At 45.0% G+C, this 16,945-nt stretch overlaps 1 protein-coding gene across 1 annotated transcript in view; it reads left to right on the forward strand.

Moving 5' to 3' along the window:
- Positions 1-16,945, forward strand: part of MYOF (myoferlin) — a 142,702-nt gene that overhangs the window by 24,208 nt on the left and 101,549 nt on the right. Inside the window, 2 exon segments of the mRNA XM_070432690.1 lie at positions 13,409-13,517; positions 16,370-16,457. Of these exon segments, the coding sequence (XP_070288791.1) occupies positions 13,409-13,517; positions 16,370-16,457 (197 nt within the window).

Raw genomic sequence — 16,945 nt, forward strand, 5'->3', positions numbered from 1 at the left:
GATTGAAACTTCGTGGCCCATGTGCAGAAGTTGGTATTTTGTGGAAGAGCCACACTCAAGGGGCCAAAGAGCAGCATGTGGCTCACGAGCCGCAGTTTGCCGACCACTGACCTAGGCTGTCAGTGTGGAGACTGGAAGTAGAAACCAGTTAGGAAGCAGGGAAAACAATACTGGGAGACCGTTACATGTTCATTTTACACCTCTTGAAACACAGTGGGGCCCCTGGATGACAGCAGTGATGGAAGAGGACAAATCCCCACCAAGGCCCACGTTGGCACCTACTTTGAGCGTTTGGTGTGTATTTCTGGAGATAGAGTTGATGTGCGGTCGATCTGGTCCTGGACATTTTTCTTTGCCATTTTGAACAAAGAAAACTACAGTGGGTCCTGTTATAAGGGTCCTTCTAAAGTTGGGGGCTCCATGCATCTTGCTGAGATAGGTTGCACTTGGTGCCGTGGTGTCTACTGAGCAGGAAGACAAAAAGAGCAGCTGTTCCTATGGCATTGTTGGGACAGGGGAAGTTTTAGGCCTAATGGAAAAAGGCAGATTCCAGGCCAAACCTGAAGCTGCTCTTCATTCCGCTCTCAACCTTTCCCTCCCCTCCTGCCGGGAGGGCTTCCTCCCCCTGACTTCTCCCAGCACCCAGTGTCCTTATTGCTGCTCCCGGCTCCCACTGGGCCTGCCCTCTGGGCCACATGTGTACCAGCTGCCAATTCTTTTCTCCAACAAAACTTGTCTGTCCTGTGTCTCAGTCCTTCAAGGTCCTGCGGGCTGAAAGGAACTTTCCAGAAACAGATCCGAGTGATGGTCTAAGGGCTGCTGATAGTTCACTGTGTTAACTTCCCAGGAATGATGACCTTGGGACTGAGGTCACTGGTGACTTATCTGAAGGAGTAGACAATATGGGAATTCTGGGCCCTGAGCAGGATCGTTGGGAGAGGTCTTTGGTCTTTTCAGTTAGGAGATTAGCTCTCTGTCCGCAGATTTCCCTGCAGGGTTGTTTCCTGTCTTCTGTGAAAGGCCCACCCTCTCAGCTCTGGAGTGGACACTGTGTGATAATGATGCCCTGGCATGCCTGTCCCCTTACCATCCTCAGCCAGCAATTGTGACCTTTGGCCTTGTTTCCTCCAGCTACAATGCGTAGACGTTAGTCACATTACCTGCAGGGAAGAAATTATACTCATAGCTGGGTGATTGTTCAAACTATTTGTGTGTTTTGGCCCCATATCTTCTTCTTGGCTTTTCTACTAAAGCTTCAGCCTTTGAGGACTGCTCACCACTCAGTGTTGGAACGTTTTCCTCACCTGGAAGCACAGGGTGGGGGCAGAGGATTTTTCTCTCAGCTTAAGGAATGTCTTGCCTGTTAACTTTCCTGTTGCTGTGGAGACCGGCTGTGCAAATAGGTCTGCTGCTCCAGGCTCTCACATCTGCTGCTCCGGGGCCTGTAAGCAAACAGTGCCAGGCTGCCTGGCTTTGCCTGTGCGTCCATGCCCACACCCACAGCGACTGCCCCATCCAATCCAAGGAAGCACAGCGCCTGTGTGTCACTAGTGTCCCTCCTCAGGCACTGGGAGAGGGCTGGGCATTCAGTGCAGGCTCTGTCTTCCTCACTTTATAGTCATCCAACCAGCCATCCAGACTGAATGATGGCAAGAGAAGAGCCGGAGGAGCCTCTTGGTCACATGACCAGCATGAAATGATATTTTTAGCTGAAACGTCAGAGTGGAAGAGTTTTCTCAGCAGCTGAAGAATGAGAGTTCCCTTTGCAGGCAGGCAGCATGGCCACCAGTCAGTGAGAACTTCGGGAGTGCCGGGGACTATGCCGAGCCTTTGAATGCATTATCCCACTTAATCCTCTTAGACACCCTAGGAGGCAGGTCCTGTTTTTCCTCAGAGAGGTTAGTGATCCGCTCAAGGTCACACAGTAGGTATGTGTCAGAGTCAGCATTTATATCCAGGCCTGTACTCTTTTTAAAAAGTGTATGTTTTTATTGATTTTACAGAAAGAGGAAAAGAGAGCGAGAGAAGGAGAGAGAGAGAGAGAGAGAGAGAGAGAGAAACATCAGTGTAAGAGAAGCACCAATTGACTACCTCCTGCATGCACCCCCACCAGGGACCGAGCTTGCAACCTGGGAATGTGCCCTGACCAGGAATCAAACTGGCAACTTTTCGGTGCATAGGACGATACTCAACCAACTGAGCCACTCCAGCCAGGGCAGGCCTGTACTCTTGACTTTTACACTATACTGAAAACCTATAGGAACCAAAATGTAGGTAGAATGATTGGTTATCTTTTGGCTAAGATGGGAGCAATTTTTCTAATTTTGAAACAAATAAAAGAATACTCACTATCTACTAGTAGCTCCTCCCTAGGTGAACATTTTAAGTAGGCATTTTTATACTGTTGAATACTAAAGCACTCATGCTCATGCTCCACAATGGACAAGATAAATTCGGAGTCTATAGCTCATCTTCACAATGACCTTGGGAAGCAGAGGCGAGATTTGAGCTCAGAGGGGCTGAGACTGGGTCATTGATCCCTTGGCATCCTGGTCCTGTTGAACTCCACTTGAGTTCCTAAAGAAAAATCATCTTCAGGAGCTTGGAAATGTAGGAATGAGAGATGTTTACAAATGTGTGTGTGTGTGTGTGTGTGTGTGTGTGTGTGTGATGTGTATGTCTGTATGTCTGTGTGTGCACATGCCAGGGAGGAAAAAGAGATACCAAGTAGGGCTTTTGCATTTGTTGTTCCCTCTGCATAGAGAGCTCTTTCCCTTCAACTGCAACAGATGTAAAATCTTGTCATCTCTGACCTCAGCATCTCTGACCACCTACCCTGCCACCACTCTCCATCTCTCTGCCCTATTTTATTTCCTCAGAGCCCTTCCTGCCAAGGAGCTCATGTGGTGCAGGAAGGTGGAGGGAGTCCGTCCAGGCATGTGGCTATTTGGGTTAGGTTTTAGGCAAGTACTCAAGGGTATGTGTGGTCCATGCATCTACTTCATCTCGCTCAGCTTTCACCACCATCTGAAATGTTCTTATCAATTTATTTACTCATTTGGCCTTCTACTAGACAGGAAGGTCCATAGCTATGTTGTTCAATGCTTTAACACCAGCATTTAGCCTGGCTCTTAGTAGACCCTCAAGAAATGTTTGTTGAATGAATGAATGAACAAGTGAGTTTATGATACAGCCACATCAATGAAATGTAACATTTCTAAAGAACCTTGCATCTAACAACTAGCCCACTGATAATGGGCTATTTATATGAATTCTGTCCAGCTCAGCTCTCTGGAACAGCTTTCTGGTTCCAACTTGGGTTGAAGCTGCAAAGGGGTCAGAACATCAGAGGGTTGGATCACAAGCGAAACAAATACCTGTCCCAAAGCTCATGCTTTTTTATAGGGAGATGTGGAGATTCTCCCTGACACAACCAAAAAACTAGATACAATATATGTAACAGTAGTTTTGGATATTGGAAATCGGCAGCACAGGACGGTGATCCCCGAGAGAGAGAGAGGGGAAATAACTGTGAGCATCCAAAGTAATGCCTAGAGAGCATTTCCAGGCTGCAGGGACAGGGAACTCAGCAGATCCATCCTGGTTGTCTCCCAGAGTTGGGGAGGTGCAGATGGGAGTCTAGACACACACACACACACACACACACACACACACAGCACCCCTGATTACAGAGGGTTCTCTTGACACTTCAATTGAGTACTTCAATTGAGTACTGGGCAGTGAGGAAACTACTCTCTGAGGCAGGGAAAAGAAACATCTGAGTAGAATAGAATATTCCTTGAAACACACACAGGGCTGGGAATTGGTAATGCTCCCACCAGCCAGGGTGGAAAACCTAATTTATGAGCATTGGATAGAGTACCCAGAAAGATTTACTTTAGCAATGTGCAAAAACAATAGATGTTTTATTATTAATAGACTAGAGGCCCGGTGCACGAATTCGTGCATGGGTGGGGTCCAGCCAGCTCGCCCCGATGGGGGCCCACTGGGGGCTGGGCTGGCAGTGGCCAGGAGCAGCGGGAGGGCTCCAGGGCATGCCTGGCCCATCTAGCTCAGTCATGATTGGCTGGACCCCAGCAGCAAGCTAACCTACCAGTCAGAGCATCTGTCCCCTGGTGATCAGTGCACATCATAGCGAGCGGTTGAGCAGCCTTAGCATATCATTAGCATATTACGCTTTGATTGGTTGAATGGACGACCGGACACTTAGCATATTAGGCTTTTATCATATAGGATAATATCATTAGTAGGCAGTAATTTAAGAAAGTAGACGTATGCTTGAGCATGTTAAGTAGAGACATGGGAGATATAAAAAAGACCCAAATTGAACATCTAGAGATGCAAATTATAATGTCTGAGGTAAAAGACCATAATTATCTCCCTTAGAGTTTGCATTCCTAGTACTCTCATTTTTCCCTCCATGTGTGTGCACTTGTGCATTCAAACCACCATCATATACACCCCCACACAAATGCAGAGCAAAGTTAGAAACATCATCTGAGTATCAATCACTGAGCCAGGCGTCTGTTCTGCTGTAGTATGAGTAAGAGGGAGATGCCTAAGACCTAATAATATGTCTAGGAGGAAATTCACCCAAGATCTTGCTTAAGAGGAGGTGTGGGCAAGTGGTCAGCTGTACGATCATGCGATTAGTTTGGACTTTGGCTCTTACTGCCTGTGTGACTCTTGAAAAGGTTCTTCATCTTTATAAGGGGATTGTAATACTTCCTCAATAAACTAAGGGCAAATTTTATGTAGTTAAGGAAAATTTACTTCAATTTCTTGAGGTACAATATAAGAGCTAATATCTATTGCTTACCATGTGCCAGGCATTGTGTTAATGCTATTTCACACATAATTGCATTCGATTGTTGTAATAACTCTGAAGCAGACTTATTTCCAAATTATGGATGAGAAAATGTGGCTCAGAGAGGTTCACCAAATCGCTGAAAGTCACCCAGCTCTTTGAGTGGAAACACATGGATTTGATTTAGTTATGTTACATTATTTTACACAGAGATCAGACCTTCCAAGATTTATTCTGTGTGTGTGTGTGTGTGTGTGTGTGTGTGTGTTTGGGTTGAGGGCCAGGGTGCCAGGATGTGAAAGTGAGAGGAAACACACACACACACACACACACACACACACACACACGCACACGGTGGTACTGGGGCCTATAGAATTAGAAAAAGAAAAAGGACAAGTTTGGGTTGTGAAAATACTAACTCCCTGGGCAAAGGTTTTTTAAATTTATTTTTTAATGAGAGAAAACAGAAAGACTGGTTTAGAGTGGAGTTAGTTTGGTGGGGTACAGTGTGGTATTGCTTATGAGAAATTTTCACTTCCTGGAATGTACACAAAAGACCTTGTCTTCATTTACATCTCTCCCAGGGATGAGACTCGCTTCTGACAGACATTGCTACGTGTAGACACGGGAGTGGGATTTGCTCAGGTGGTCCCCATGACCTTTCCTTCTCCTCGTGTGACTGGTGAGGAGGGAGGGACGGCCCACGGTTCAGGCAGGCTTTCTAAGTGGAGTAGGTCTCAGGCTGTGTGGAAACCTACACCAGGAGCAGATGTCGCTGTGGACCAGGGTTCTCAGCTCTGAGTTCTATGTGTTGCATACTTTCAGTAGAGCGGCAAAACTAGGAAAAGATCAAAGCTGGTTTGGGCTGGCTGTCTCGGGCTGGAGAGGCCGAAGCCCACTGATTGGGAGGTCAATTAAGTAGGTGTGCAGTCCTGCTGGCATCTGTTATCATCTCTTCTTAAGTAAACATGGCCATAGCCCTGGAGAAAGACACCCAGAAAGACCAGAAGAGAAAGGCATTTCATAATGACAAGAGCTGTAATTATCTTCCAATTGCACTTGGAAGACCATCTCTTAGAAGAGGGAGCTCTATAACCTGTAAATCATTTGTAAGGTCATTGGACTATCCTCAGTGATATATTAGTTAATATAATCATTCAGCAAATGTTTGCTAACTAGAGGCCCGATGCACGAAATTTGTGCAAGAGTAGGCCTTCCTTCCCCCAGCTGCCAGCACCTGCTTCCCTCTGGCACCCAGGACCCCAGCTTCCCTCCGGCCGCTGCACCCAGGACCTGGGTTTCCCAGCAACCCCAGCTTCATCCGGAAGGTCGTCCAGTTTAATTAGCATATTACACTTTCATTATTATAGATGTGTACAGTGCATCAGATACTGCTCCAGGCATTGGGAGGGGGTGTGAGGGTGGGTTGCTTACATCTGAGTGGAGGGAACAGGTAATAAGTAAATCCACATGTAGTACATCAGATGGTGATAAGTATGAAGAAGAAAAGTAAAGCAGGGAAAACAGAAGAAAATGATAGGGTGAGGGGTGTGTGTGCATGCACGTGCCTGCTGGTTTAGATATGGTTTTTGTTTGGGGTCTGTTTTATAATGCAACATGAGATGTAAGACTTTGAAAACTTCATTCAGGTTCCACTAAATTGGATTTCATTAGAATTCAACTACAGCTTGAAGTTTACTTCTGGTCTAATCCTGAAAATAACACTTATTTCCAAACAGATTCATGGTATGTATAGCATTGAGGGTGGGGAAGGAGCTATTGGATGTATGTAAGAGAAAGGACTGGTTTGAAGAACTTTTCACAATGATTGAATAGAAATGGATGTGGATAGTTACAATGGGTTCTTTTTTTTTTTTTTATCTTAACCTGGGGATATTTTTCCATTAATTTTTAGAGAGAGTAGAAGGGAGGGAGGAAAGAGAGAGAGAGAGAGAGAGAGAGAGAGAGAGAGACATCGATGTGAGAGAGACACATTGATTGGTTGCCTCCCGCATGTGCCCCAACCGGGGTGGAGATGAAACCTGAAACCCAGGCACATGCCCTTGACCAGCAATTGAACACATGACCCTTTGGTTCAAGGGATGACATTCCAACCACTGGGCCATACTAGCCAGGTCACAACGGGTTCTTACCTGTTCATTCATGCCCCCCTGCCCCTACCCCTGGATAGGTAAAGCTGCCTTCCTGTGGTTTAGGCTGTGCATGAGTTCAGATCAGCTTTCCCTGCAAGTCCTGGCCTGGAGTCACATGCTTTTTTTTCAGGTCTCTTTTTCTAGAGCAGAGTGTGAAATAATAATAAAAAGTGACTGCTAAGCACTGTCCACGTCATTCTTTTAATCCTTACAACTGTCAAGGTAAGGAACATCCAAACCTGTAGAGGATTATTTTGAGTTTATTTGAGACAAACTGACAATTACCGGGAAGCAAAATGTCAACAGTTTGAGAAAATGCTCCAGAGAATGACAGTTTTGTAGCTTTTTTTTTATACATTAGAATCAAAGAAGGAGACATAAGGAGGGATACATGAAATTCATTGGTAGTAGGTTAAGGGGGCAGGAGAAGGCAAAGCAGGAAACCTCGGGGATTGGATAAAAAGTTAAAGGGAAAGACTCATATTTCTTTTATCTTGGTGGGAACAGGATAGTTAACAATTAACATTTACGGCACCTAGAGGTGGTATGGGGGGCTGGGAACAAGATAACAATGTGGGGAGGGGTGGGGGGGGGGTCCCTAGTCTTGCCCTGAGGGATCTGGAAAAGGAGATTACTCTGTCATTTCAAAGCTATGTTATCTTAGATGCAAAACAAGGACCGCTCACTTCAGATAAAGATTGACCTTTGTCAAGGTATCTACAGGCCTAGGCACGGTGGCTCTCCTCCATGACTCAGTTTTAGTCAGGAATTTTTATGTTCAGACCATCTTATGTGGTTACTTTCGGTCTCCCAAGTTTGTAAGGCCAACTGTGTAGGCCTCCCCTGAGCTTGTCAGGTTTAGTATGTGGCCCCCTTTTCATCCACACAACAATGCTATTAGGTAGGAGCTTTCATTGTGCCCATTTTTCTGATGAGAAAACTGAGGCTCAGAGAAGTTAACCTATAGTACAAGGATGAGTACAAATTGGCCAGCTCTGCCTACCTCCAAGATTGTAATCCCTATGTTATGTAAGCTGTTCTCCTTACCTTATAAGGTCCCAAGGGGTGGATGGATTAATGGCAGCCAGGTTTGGGAACCACTGTGTAGACCAGCGTTTATATATATGTATTCTAAAAACCCTTGCCCCTTTTCAAAGAACAGGACAAAGACCTCAAGGCTCTCGAATCCTGATGTGATGTTAAGACAGGAAGCCATAGGAAGGGTGCATGTGGCTAAACCTGCCACATAGATTTTAATGAACTTTTGTTTATATTTTGTTTCTATTAAATAATTGGATTTCTATGCCCATTTTTCAGATATGAGCCTATGTTATCATATTGAGTGTGCTTTTAAAAGTACACACACCCCCTTCTCCAGCCACCCCCCCCCCCCCCCCCCCACCTTTCCCTGTCCCACTAAAACCATTGTTTCTCAAACTTCCTGGGTATAAGAATTAACTAAAGAAAACTCTGACTCAGGGTCCTAGGAACCTATAACCGCCCCGGTTATTCTGTCACGGGGAAGTCTGGGGAACCACATTTTGAGGAATGATATATGAACTAATCCAGAGAGTGAAGATGGGCTGGCTGGAGACTCAGGAGGGTGACGGGGGAGTGCCCTTTGAGGGTGTGTTGCTTGGCTCTCCCGCTTTCTGCCTCGGAGCCAGGGAGGAGCTTGCCAGATCCTGGCCCAGGGGAGGGGCGAGTGTGGGGCAGGGTGACAGCGCCCCCACCCTTCCCAAAGGCGACAAGGCCCAAATGACTAGGCTCAGCTGGCTGAGAGCCCAGTGCTTCAAAGAGTGGGTCGGTAACGGCCCTTTCATGTTTTCTGCGGGGACCTTGGAGCAGCTCCGAAAAGTATTTGTCCCCAGCCCCGTTGGGGACTGTTCTCCACCCTCAGAGGATGGGAAGTCGAGATGTCCGTAGGGGCAGACACAGTGCAGCAGCATGTGATTACTTTCCAGCCTCCAACAGTTTTCCTTCCCTCCTCATGTCCTCAGCGTGTCCCTGCTGCACCGGCAGCTCCATATCCGCGAGCTCCCTGATGAAGAACTCGGCCAGCAGAGCCCTTACTCACCATCGTGGCATGCGGCTGTTAACATTTGTGTCCACACTGACTCTCTTTTTCAAACACACAGACTCTGTTTGTTTTAACAAGAGAGAAACAGTTGAAGAAGTTCTTGCACGACTAAGTTGACCAGTTTACAACTACACTCTTTTGTTCCCCCAATCGTAACAGCTAAGTTTCAAGTAGTTACTCCCACTGCTTAGAACTAGTCACAGAGAGTCCCATCTGGAAACTGCATGGACATCGATGGAACAGGAAGGAGCAGGACTGGCTTTTTCTGCACGTCAGAATGCATCTGCATTTTATTAATTCCACCAGTAAAGCTGGAGAGCCAAAGAGCCTTGGGATTCTTTCACTATAAAGTTTCCTTCTGAGACGTGGCCCATCTGTTTCAGTGGTGGGTGGAGTCCATGGGAGACTTTTATTTTTCCATGAGCATACAGGGCTAACCCTCCACATTACTGTCACACTTGAACATATTTATAGTATTAGTAATATGAAAAAAAAATGGGTTCTTGGTTCACTGTCATCTCCTTTAAAGGAAATTGGCTTGTGGTCCGACTGAACTGTTCTTATGCCCCGTGTAGGAGGCCAAGTCATCAGTTCCCAGACTCACAGTATTTTGTATCCAGGCAACATCATAGAAAATAGGCCAGGCCAGCCGGCATGCCGTTGCTCCTACGGAGCTCAGACTTCCCCATGGGGGCTGTTGTCCTCAACTTATAGTGAAAGTCTTAGAAGTTATAACTGTTTGCATTTTTCTTCAGCTGAACTCAGCTGTTAAAATTATTTTGGAGATTAAATCTAAACACACTATCTGTACTTCAGATAAAAAGAAATTCAAGTTTTCTTTTACATTCCCTGTACCCCTCCCCCCTGACACAAAAGCATCAGAATTTTATGAAGAAAATCGTAAGAAATGGGACTAAAGGTTTCTGAAAAGGAATTGCAGTGAGGCTGTATAATTGGCTTCATTTATTTTATTCCATTCCTGGTCAGTTATCTGTTATCACCTTCTCTCATGGGGAAAAGAAAGCAGCAGATAGTGGTTGAGTCAGAATGAAGTTGTAAAACCATTCAGGACCATAAAAGGCCAGCAGATGGGTTTTGTGTTTTAAGCAAGCCCGGTCTCTCCAGTTAGCCACAAGTCCCACCACTCCCTATTGTCTTACCTATCACTCACTGTGTTTCACATTTCTATTATTGGCCTAACTTTCCCTCCTGGCACCCTGTGTGAATTGAAGTTTGACTTGCAACATTATAGACTAATACCTTTGAAGGCATAACCTTTGCCTAGTATTCTGGATTGTCCATTATGGACCCAGATATCTAGGATATTTTTCCCCCCTAAATCAATGAACAAGGACTTTAAGACAAATAAATGTTTAACATGATATGATTTTCTAAATAGGTACATGTAGAAGACATCCTATATAATAAAAGGCTAATATGCAAATTGACCAAACGGCAGTCGCTATGATGCGCACTGACCACCAGGGGGCAGATGCTCAATGCAGGAGCTGCCCCCTGGTGGTCACTGTGCTCCCACAGGGGGAGTGCCACTCAGCCAGAAGCCTGGTGAGCACAGAGGCGGTGGCAGGAGCCTCTCCCGCCTCCGCGGCAGTGCTAAGGACCCCTGAGGGTTCCCTACCTGTGAGAGGGTGCAGGCCAGGCTGAGGGACGCCCCCCACCCCCCCCTCAGTGCACGAATGTCATACACCAGGCCTCTAGTCAAATACATAAGTCTCGTGGCAGATTTTTAGAGCTGAGAAGGGTCTGAGGAATTACTTATTTCAGTTCACTCGATTGTAGGTAATGAAGTCAGCTCAGTTAGGTGACTTAGCTAAGGCCTTGAAGGACGGTGGGACACAGTGTTAAGGCTAGAACAGGTTCTCAACCTAGGGCGATTTGGCTCACGAGGGGACAATTGGCAATGTGTAGAGTGCTGGTGGGTAGAGGTCAGGGATGCTGCCGAACATCTGATAGGACCTAGGACAGCCCCCCAAAACAAAGAGTTGTCCAGTTCAAAGTATCAGGAGTGCTGAGGTTGGTAGATGCTGGTCTAGCCCCAGGCCATCTTCTTTAACTTCAGCATTACCCCAGCAACTGTACTTTTTGTTTTGTTCCAATACTTATTTATTGCTGATAGAGATTCATGTCATCTTGACATTAGCAAAAGCAGATTGGTACATGTTTAAGGGTGCAATGTCCTGATTTAAATCATAAAGTTAGGTTCTGAATCATGGAATTGTGAGAAATAAAATCCAGTGTGTTTCCATATCTCTCCAGGCAGGACACGCAATACCTGTCAGATGACTTTGAAAGCTGCAATTTGCACATTTTGTTCCGCTTAAAAACTCAACTAGACAACGCCTTGGCTTACTGCCCTATTTTTAAAACATGGAGAGAAGTTCTCAGGCTCACACCACATGGAGCTAAATGAGACGCGGAAGAGATTTTGCCAGGGACTCTCACTTTGTGTGGGAGATTTACCTGTTTCATCTGGTGCAGATGGAGTCATGCGTAGGTGCTTGTCCTCAATGTGCCAGGGGAATGAAAATCCAAGCGAGGAGAAACCATACTCATGTAAAATCTAACAAACACACCGAGTAAACGTACTCATCTGAACACTACGGTGTCAGGTGAATTTCCCGCCAAAATATAAGATGGCGCGGGCAATTATTTAGGTTTCCTGCGCAAAATCAGGGATTTTTATGATACCTATTACCCCAATGGGTATGAAACGGTTCGCATACGCAGGTAGGTATCTTTGTGAACGGCAAACAAACAAATATTTGGTAATACGCAGTTACAATCGGCCCGAGTTTACACGTTTCCCGCACTCCACCGCAAATCTATATGAACCGAGTTAAGACGGCTCCCGCGGAGTACGCGCAATTCACGCGAGCCGACTTAACTCGTTTCCCGCACTCCAAGTGTGAAAATGTTTTCTGTGAAGGTTCCATCAATGCTCAGCATCGCCTGAGAGACCTACTGTCTATATTGACTCGAAAGGGCTGAGAAGCTCACTCATCCCTCTGGAGGCAGAACTGTCCTTTTCCATTGACATTAACTGACTCTACGTGTGATATTAGAAGAGATTTGAATCCATCAGGGTTGTTGAGTGTCTCGTCTGGGGTTCTGTCCACGAGAGTGTACTCTGTCAATCAACCATATGCAAATGGTTCACATCATTGGGTCATTTGGTGAAACAGGATGCCATGGCAACATTATGGCCTTGTGGAATATAATATTAATTAATAGTATTACTCCTGCTGAAGGCATGTGGTTGGGTGACAGACCCCAGATTTCCTATCTAGTCCTATTTCTGAGGTCTGAGTGGGGGAGGAGAATACGGATATATGTCAGTTCAAAAACGACGTGCCTGGGTTGACATCAACTTTCACTTCCTGATTTTTAAAGAAAATGTACTGCATTTCAAAATAAAATGAATATCTTTCCATAACATGAACTTTTCTGATTATTTTTGCTCGGAGAGCAGAGTTATGTGTTATACTCAACTACAGTTTCTTCAATCTGATTGTGTTTTTTTATATAAGGAATCTCTTTTATTACTTTGAGGACTTGATGTTTAGTGTTGTATTTTTATGCTAGTGATATTCCATGCTATTGTATCTGCTATTTATTAGCATATGTTGCTGCAAATGTAGACGAGGTGTAAATAAATAACATTTTAAAAATCTTACTATTTCTCTTTTCCATTTTCGGTCTCCATCCTGAGAGCACACCCCTGCTTTTTGATTGCATTTCACAGAGGGAACTGTTTCACTTCACCCAGTCTCAAATCCTCCTGGGTGTATAACCCTCAATTTATAGACTATAGTCTATGGAGAAGAAAGAGAAGCTCACACATCCAACTTTTGAATGCTGCTCCCGAGTACGTGGGGTTGCAAGGTAGCCCCCTCAGTAGACTTGCAACCTATTTACAGTTCAATGTCTGCTTGGGGGGATGCTTTTATGTGGGCAAGTTGTATGGCTCCTTTCAAATTTTTACCACAAAGGAATGCTTGAATCTTTTCTTGCTCTTCTCTCTTCCAGGATTTGAGGGTGTAGGGGGGCTATATTCAGTCTTTGCCTCTCACCCACCCATCTCATCATGACTTGATATTTCATAGGCACCATAGTTAGACGCTTGAAATGCCTACTTGTTATGGTGAAGTGATGGCTGATACGTAGTGTTGACTGCCAAGTTACCCTACTAGGGTGAGAACAAAACGGCCCACGTTCCATTAAGAGTGACTTCATTGATAACAGGTGGATAGGAAGGAAATTAGGAGGTCTGGTGAGTCATGGAAGCATGCCTCTTACTTAGGTTACTGTTTCTCGTTTCCTCTGCAGATTAATTGGCACAGCCACTATATCCCTGAAGGACCTGATCGGCGACCAGAGCAGATCGCTGCCGTACAAACTGATCTCCCTGCTAAACGAAAGGGGGCAAGATACTGGGGTGAGCATTTCCCCTCATGTTGAATGGCTTCGAAGTGAGATGATGAAGCAAAAAAAAGTGTGAAGTTATAATTAGCTCACTACACACACACACAAGTCTATTGATTTTGAGATATACTAGTCCATTTGCAAAGGGTATAGCCTTATCCTATATCCCCGATCACAGAACTGGATAAATTTGATTTTCTACAACAAGATACTATAAAGCAAGTCTGTCCCTCTCTTGGTGCATGTTCTCTTGGGTGTTAACATGTGTGTGGTGAGCATAGCTGTGTGTATCAGATACTTTTGAAACATTCTAGAGAAGGTAACTTATTAATATTACCTTGGAATATCAATAAGTTAATAGCATGATCTTTATTATTGCATTAGCATCTACACTGAGTGGCCAGATTATTATGACCGGCCAGATTATTATGACCACCCCATCAGTATTTCATTGACACTTCCAAAAATACTGAATATTGAAAACTTCCTAAGCAAATACTCCCAAGGTTTTATTATTATTATTATTTGCATAACTAATTCACTTCATTGTACTGATGGGGTGGTCATAATAATCTGGCCGGTCATAATAATCTGGCTACTCAGTGTATATGTTTTCTGATCACAGCCTTCCTAAGTAAGTCCATATTGATGTTATATTGAGACCAGAATTCTCTTCAAGTGCATGTAAAAAACATTGACTCAAGCATCAGCTCTGAGATTTCATATGACTGCTAACATCCTATATAATAAAAGCCTAATATGCTAAGTGTCTGGTCGTCGGGTCGGCCATTCAACCAATCAAAGTGTAATATGCTAATGATATGCTAAGGCCACTTTCAACTGCTTGCTATGCCGTGCACTGACCCCCAGGGGGCAGACGCTCTGACCAGTAGGTTAGCTTGCTGCTGGGGTCCAGCCAATCGGGACTGAGCAAGATGGGCCTAACACACTCTGGAGCCATCCTGCAGTCCCTCCCCACATCCCTCCCCGGCCCTGATTGTGCAGTGGTGGGGTCCCTCGGCCTGGCCTGCGCCCTCTCACAATCTGGGACCATTGGGGGATGTTGGAGAGCCAGTTTTGGCCCAACGGCGGAACAACTGGTCACTATGACACGCCCTGACCACCAGGGGGCAGATGCTCAACGCAGGTCAGTGCACACGGGGAGCGCTGTTCAGCCAGAAGCTGGGCTCATGGCTGGTGAGCCCAGCAGCAATGGCAGGAGCCTCTCCCGCCTTCGAAGCAGCACTAAGGATGTCCAACTGAGGGCTTAGACCCCCTCCCCGTGGGGAGCGAACCTAAGCCATCAGTCGGACATCCCCTGAGGGCTCCCAGACTGCGAGAGGGCGCAGGCCAAGCCGAGAGATGCCCCCCTAAATGCACAAATTTCGTGCACCAGGCCTCTAGTGCTTTTATAAAGCTACCATTCTTAAGTCATTAACCTCTAACACCTTCATTTTCCAATCAACTTATTTTGCTTGGGAGCCTGGGCACAGGGAGAAAATTTTATTTTAAAAAAGGCCATCCCTGTTGACAAGAATATAGGTTAGGCTTCTCAACATCGATTAGGAATGTCAATTTTCTGATAGGTTTCCTGTGAATCAGCATTCTAACCATGCAACTTAAATTCAGAATGTTGGCTATCATCTATTTACCCAAAACCTGACTGAGCAAAATGATACTTAGGAAACATGGTACAAGTCAGTGATTTTTTCTGGCTGCCTTTTTATTTATTTATTTGTTTATTCATTCATGCATTCATCACCCAAGGATATTTTTTCTATTACTTTTTAGAAAGAGAGAAAGAGTCACATGTAGCAAAGTAGCAAATGAAAGTATAGGATGCCTTTTTACATTTGAATTTCAGATAAACAATGAATGGTTTTTTTAGAATAAGTATATCCTAAATATTTTGTCTGTATTTTAACTGGGAACTTGGGTGTGTGCCATTTTTATTTGCAAGGGAACCTTTATTTTGAGGTTATACTTCCTCATTTTTTGCAGTTAAAATTCCTTTCTGTTTGGTTGATATGGTTGTGGGCATGTGTTCACATCCCTATGGTGATTCCCCCTAGCCAATGTTTTTGAAATTTTGTAGGTTCATGAAATATAAATGTAGAGGAAACTTTTCCGTAAAATAATGTACCATGTGAGAAATTTATCTCAGATTTTAAAAGTAGGAATAACTATCTCCTGTAAGGAATTACCATGTTTTTTTTTCTTTTCTTTCTGATAATGAAAGTTGCATAGCATTTTCAGTTCTCCAATCTTGCCTTGACTTCTAGCCATCTTACGGTCACATTTTATGCAAATCTTGAACTTCCTGATTTGTGTATTTGTTTCCTCTAATCAAACTTGATTCCTTTTTTTACCTATTTTATGGGTCACATTGTTATATAATTTTTTATTCGTCACTTAAAGTTCTTTTAAGAAAGAAGTGTGAAAATAAATTTTAGCAATTAAAGAAGTCAGGGAGCAAACAAACACATAATCATTTACAAGGAGCCTCTGCGACTGACTGTAATTCTGTGATTGGAGGCGATCTCCAGTCTAGGATGAAGGCTGATTACAAGTTCATGCTTGCCTGTCACAACATTCTTCCAGTTTATGAGGTCACCCTTTAGCATTGAGACACTTGGCCAGGTGTAACAGGTAATTGCTTTCCCAGGCGTTCCCACTCCACTTAGGCTCACACATGGGAAGATATAAACAGTGGAGTGTGTCATCCTTCTCTCTTTCTCTTCCCACTTTCCCACCGCCCTGCTCACCCCTTCTAGAACTGCAACTCCTGCTGAATTGGTTTGCATTGGTCCATAGCATTCCAACACCCTGCACTGACTCTGTTTATATTGCATTGTTTCTACCCAGGCCACCATTGACTTGGTGATTGGCTATGATCCTCCTTCAACTCCACATCCAAATGACTACAGTGGGACCAGCGTGTCAGGCATGGGAGGTAAGCTGACCCTTCTGAAGGCCCAGCCTACCCCAGGGGGGCTCTACGGAAGACATAAGGAGTATCCAAGAAACCCTTCCTTGTCTTTACACTGTCTGTAGCTCCCTGCTCACCTAGACAGGGCCCCGTGAGGCACGTGGAGCTGCCCTGAATCGGGAGGTAAGACAGTGCCTCACAGTGAGCTGATCCAGCACATACAGACTCCAGCAGAAGTTTCTAAGCGAGACTTTGCTATGGATTTGTAGCTTCCACCCCTGACAATGTTCCCTGGTTGTGAGGCTCCAGGAGTAAACTCTCCTCTCCTCATGTATCTGTCCACCTCCAAGTGTGCAACCACCAGGCTGTGCTCTTGGCCACCAGCGTCCTGGTCAGTGCCCTTGTTTTGGAACCTCTTTCTTTCTCTCCCTTGTCCCTGATCCCCAGCCCCACTCCCCACTGCTAGACAGTCCCTTGGTCCTTTAAGCAACTGAAATTTTGCATAACCCACT

The sequence above is a fragment of the Myotis yumanensis genome, unplaced genomic scaffold, assembly GCF_028538775.1.
Source record: "Myotis yumanensis isolate MYYU_CA2020_CCGP unplaced genomic scaffold, mMyoYum1.0.hap1 SCAF_13, whole genome shotgun sequence".
In the NCBI taxonomy this organism is placed as follows: Eukaryota; Metazoa; Chordata; class Mammalia; order Chiroptera; family Vespertilionidae; genus Myotis; species Myotis yumanensis.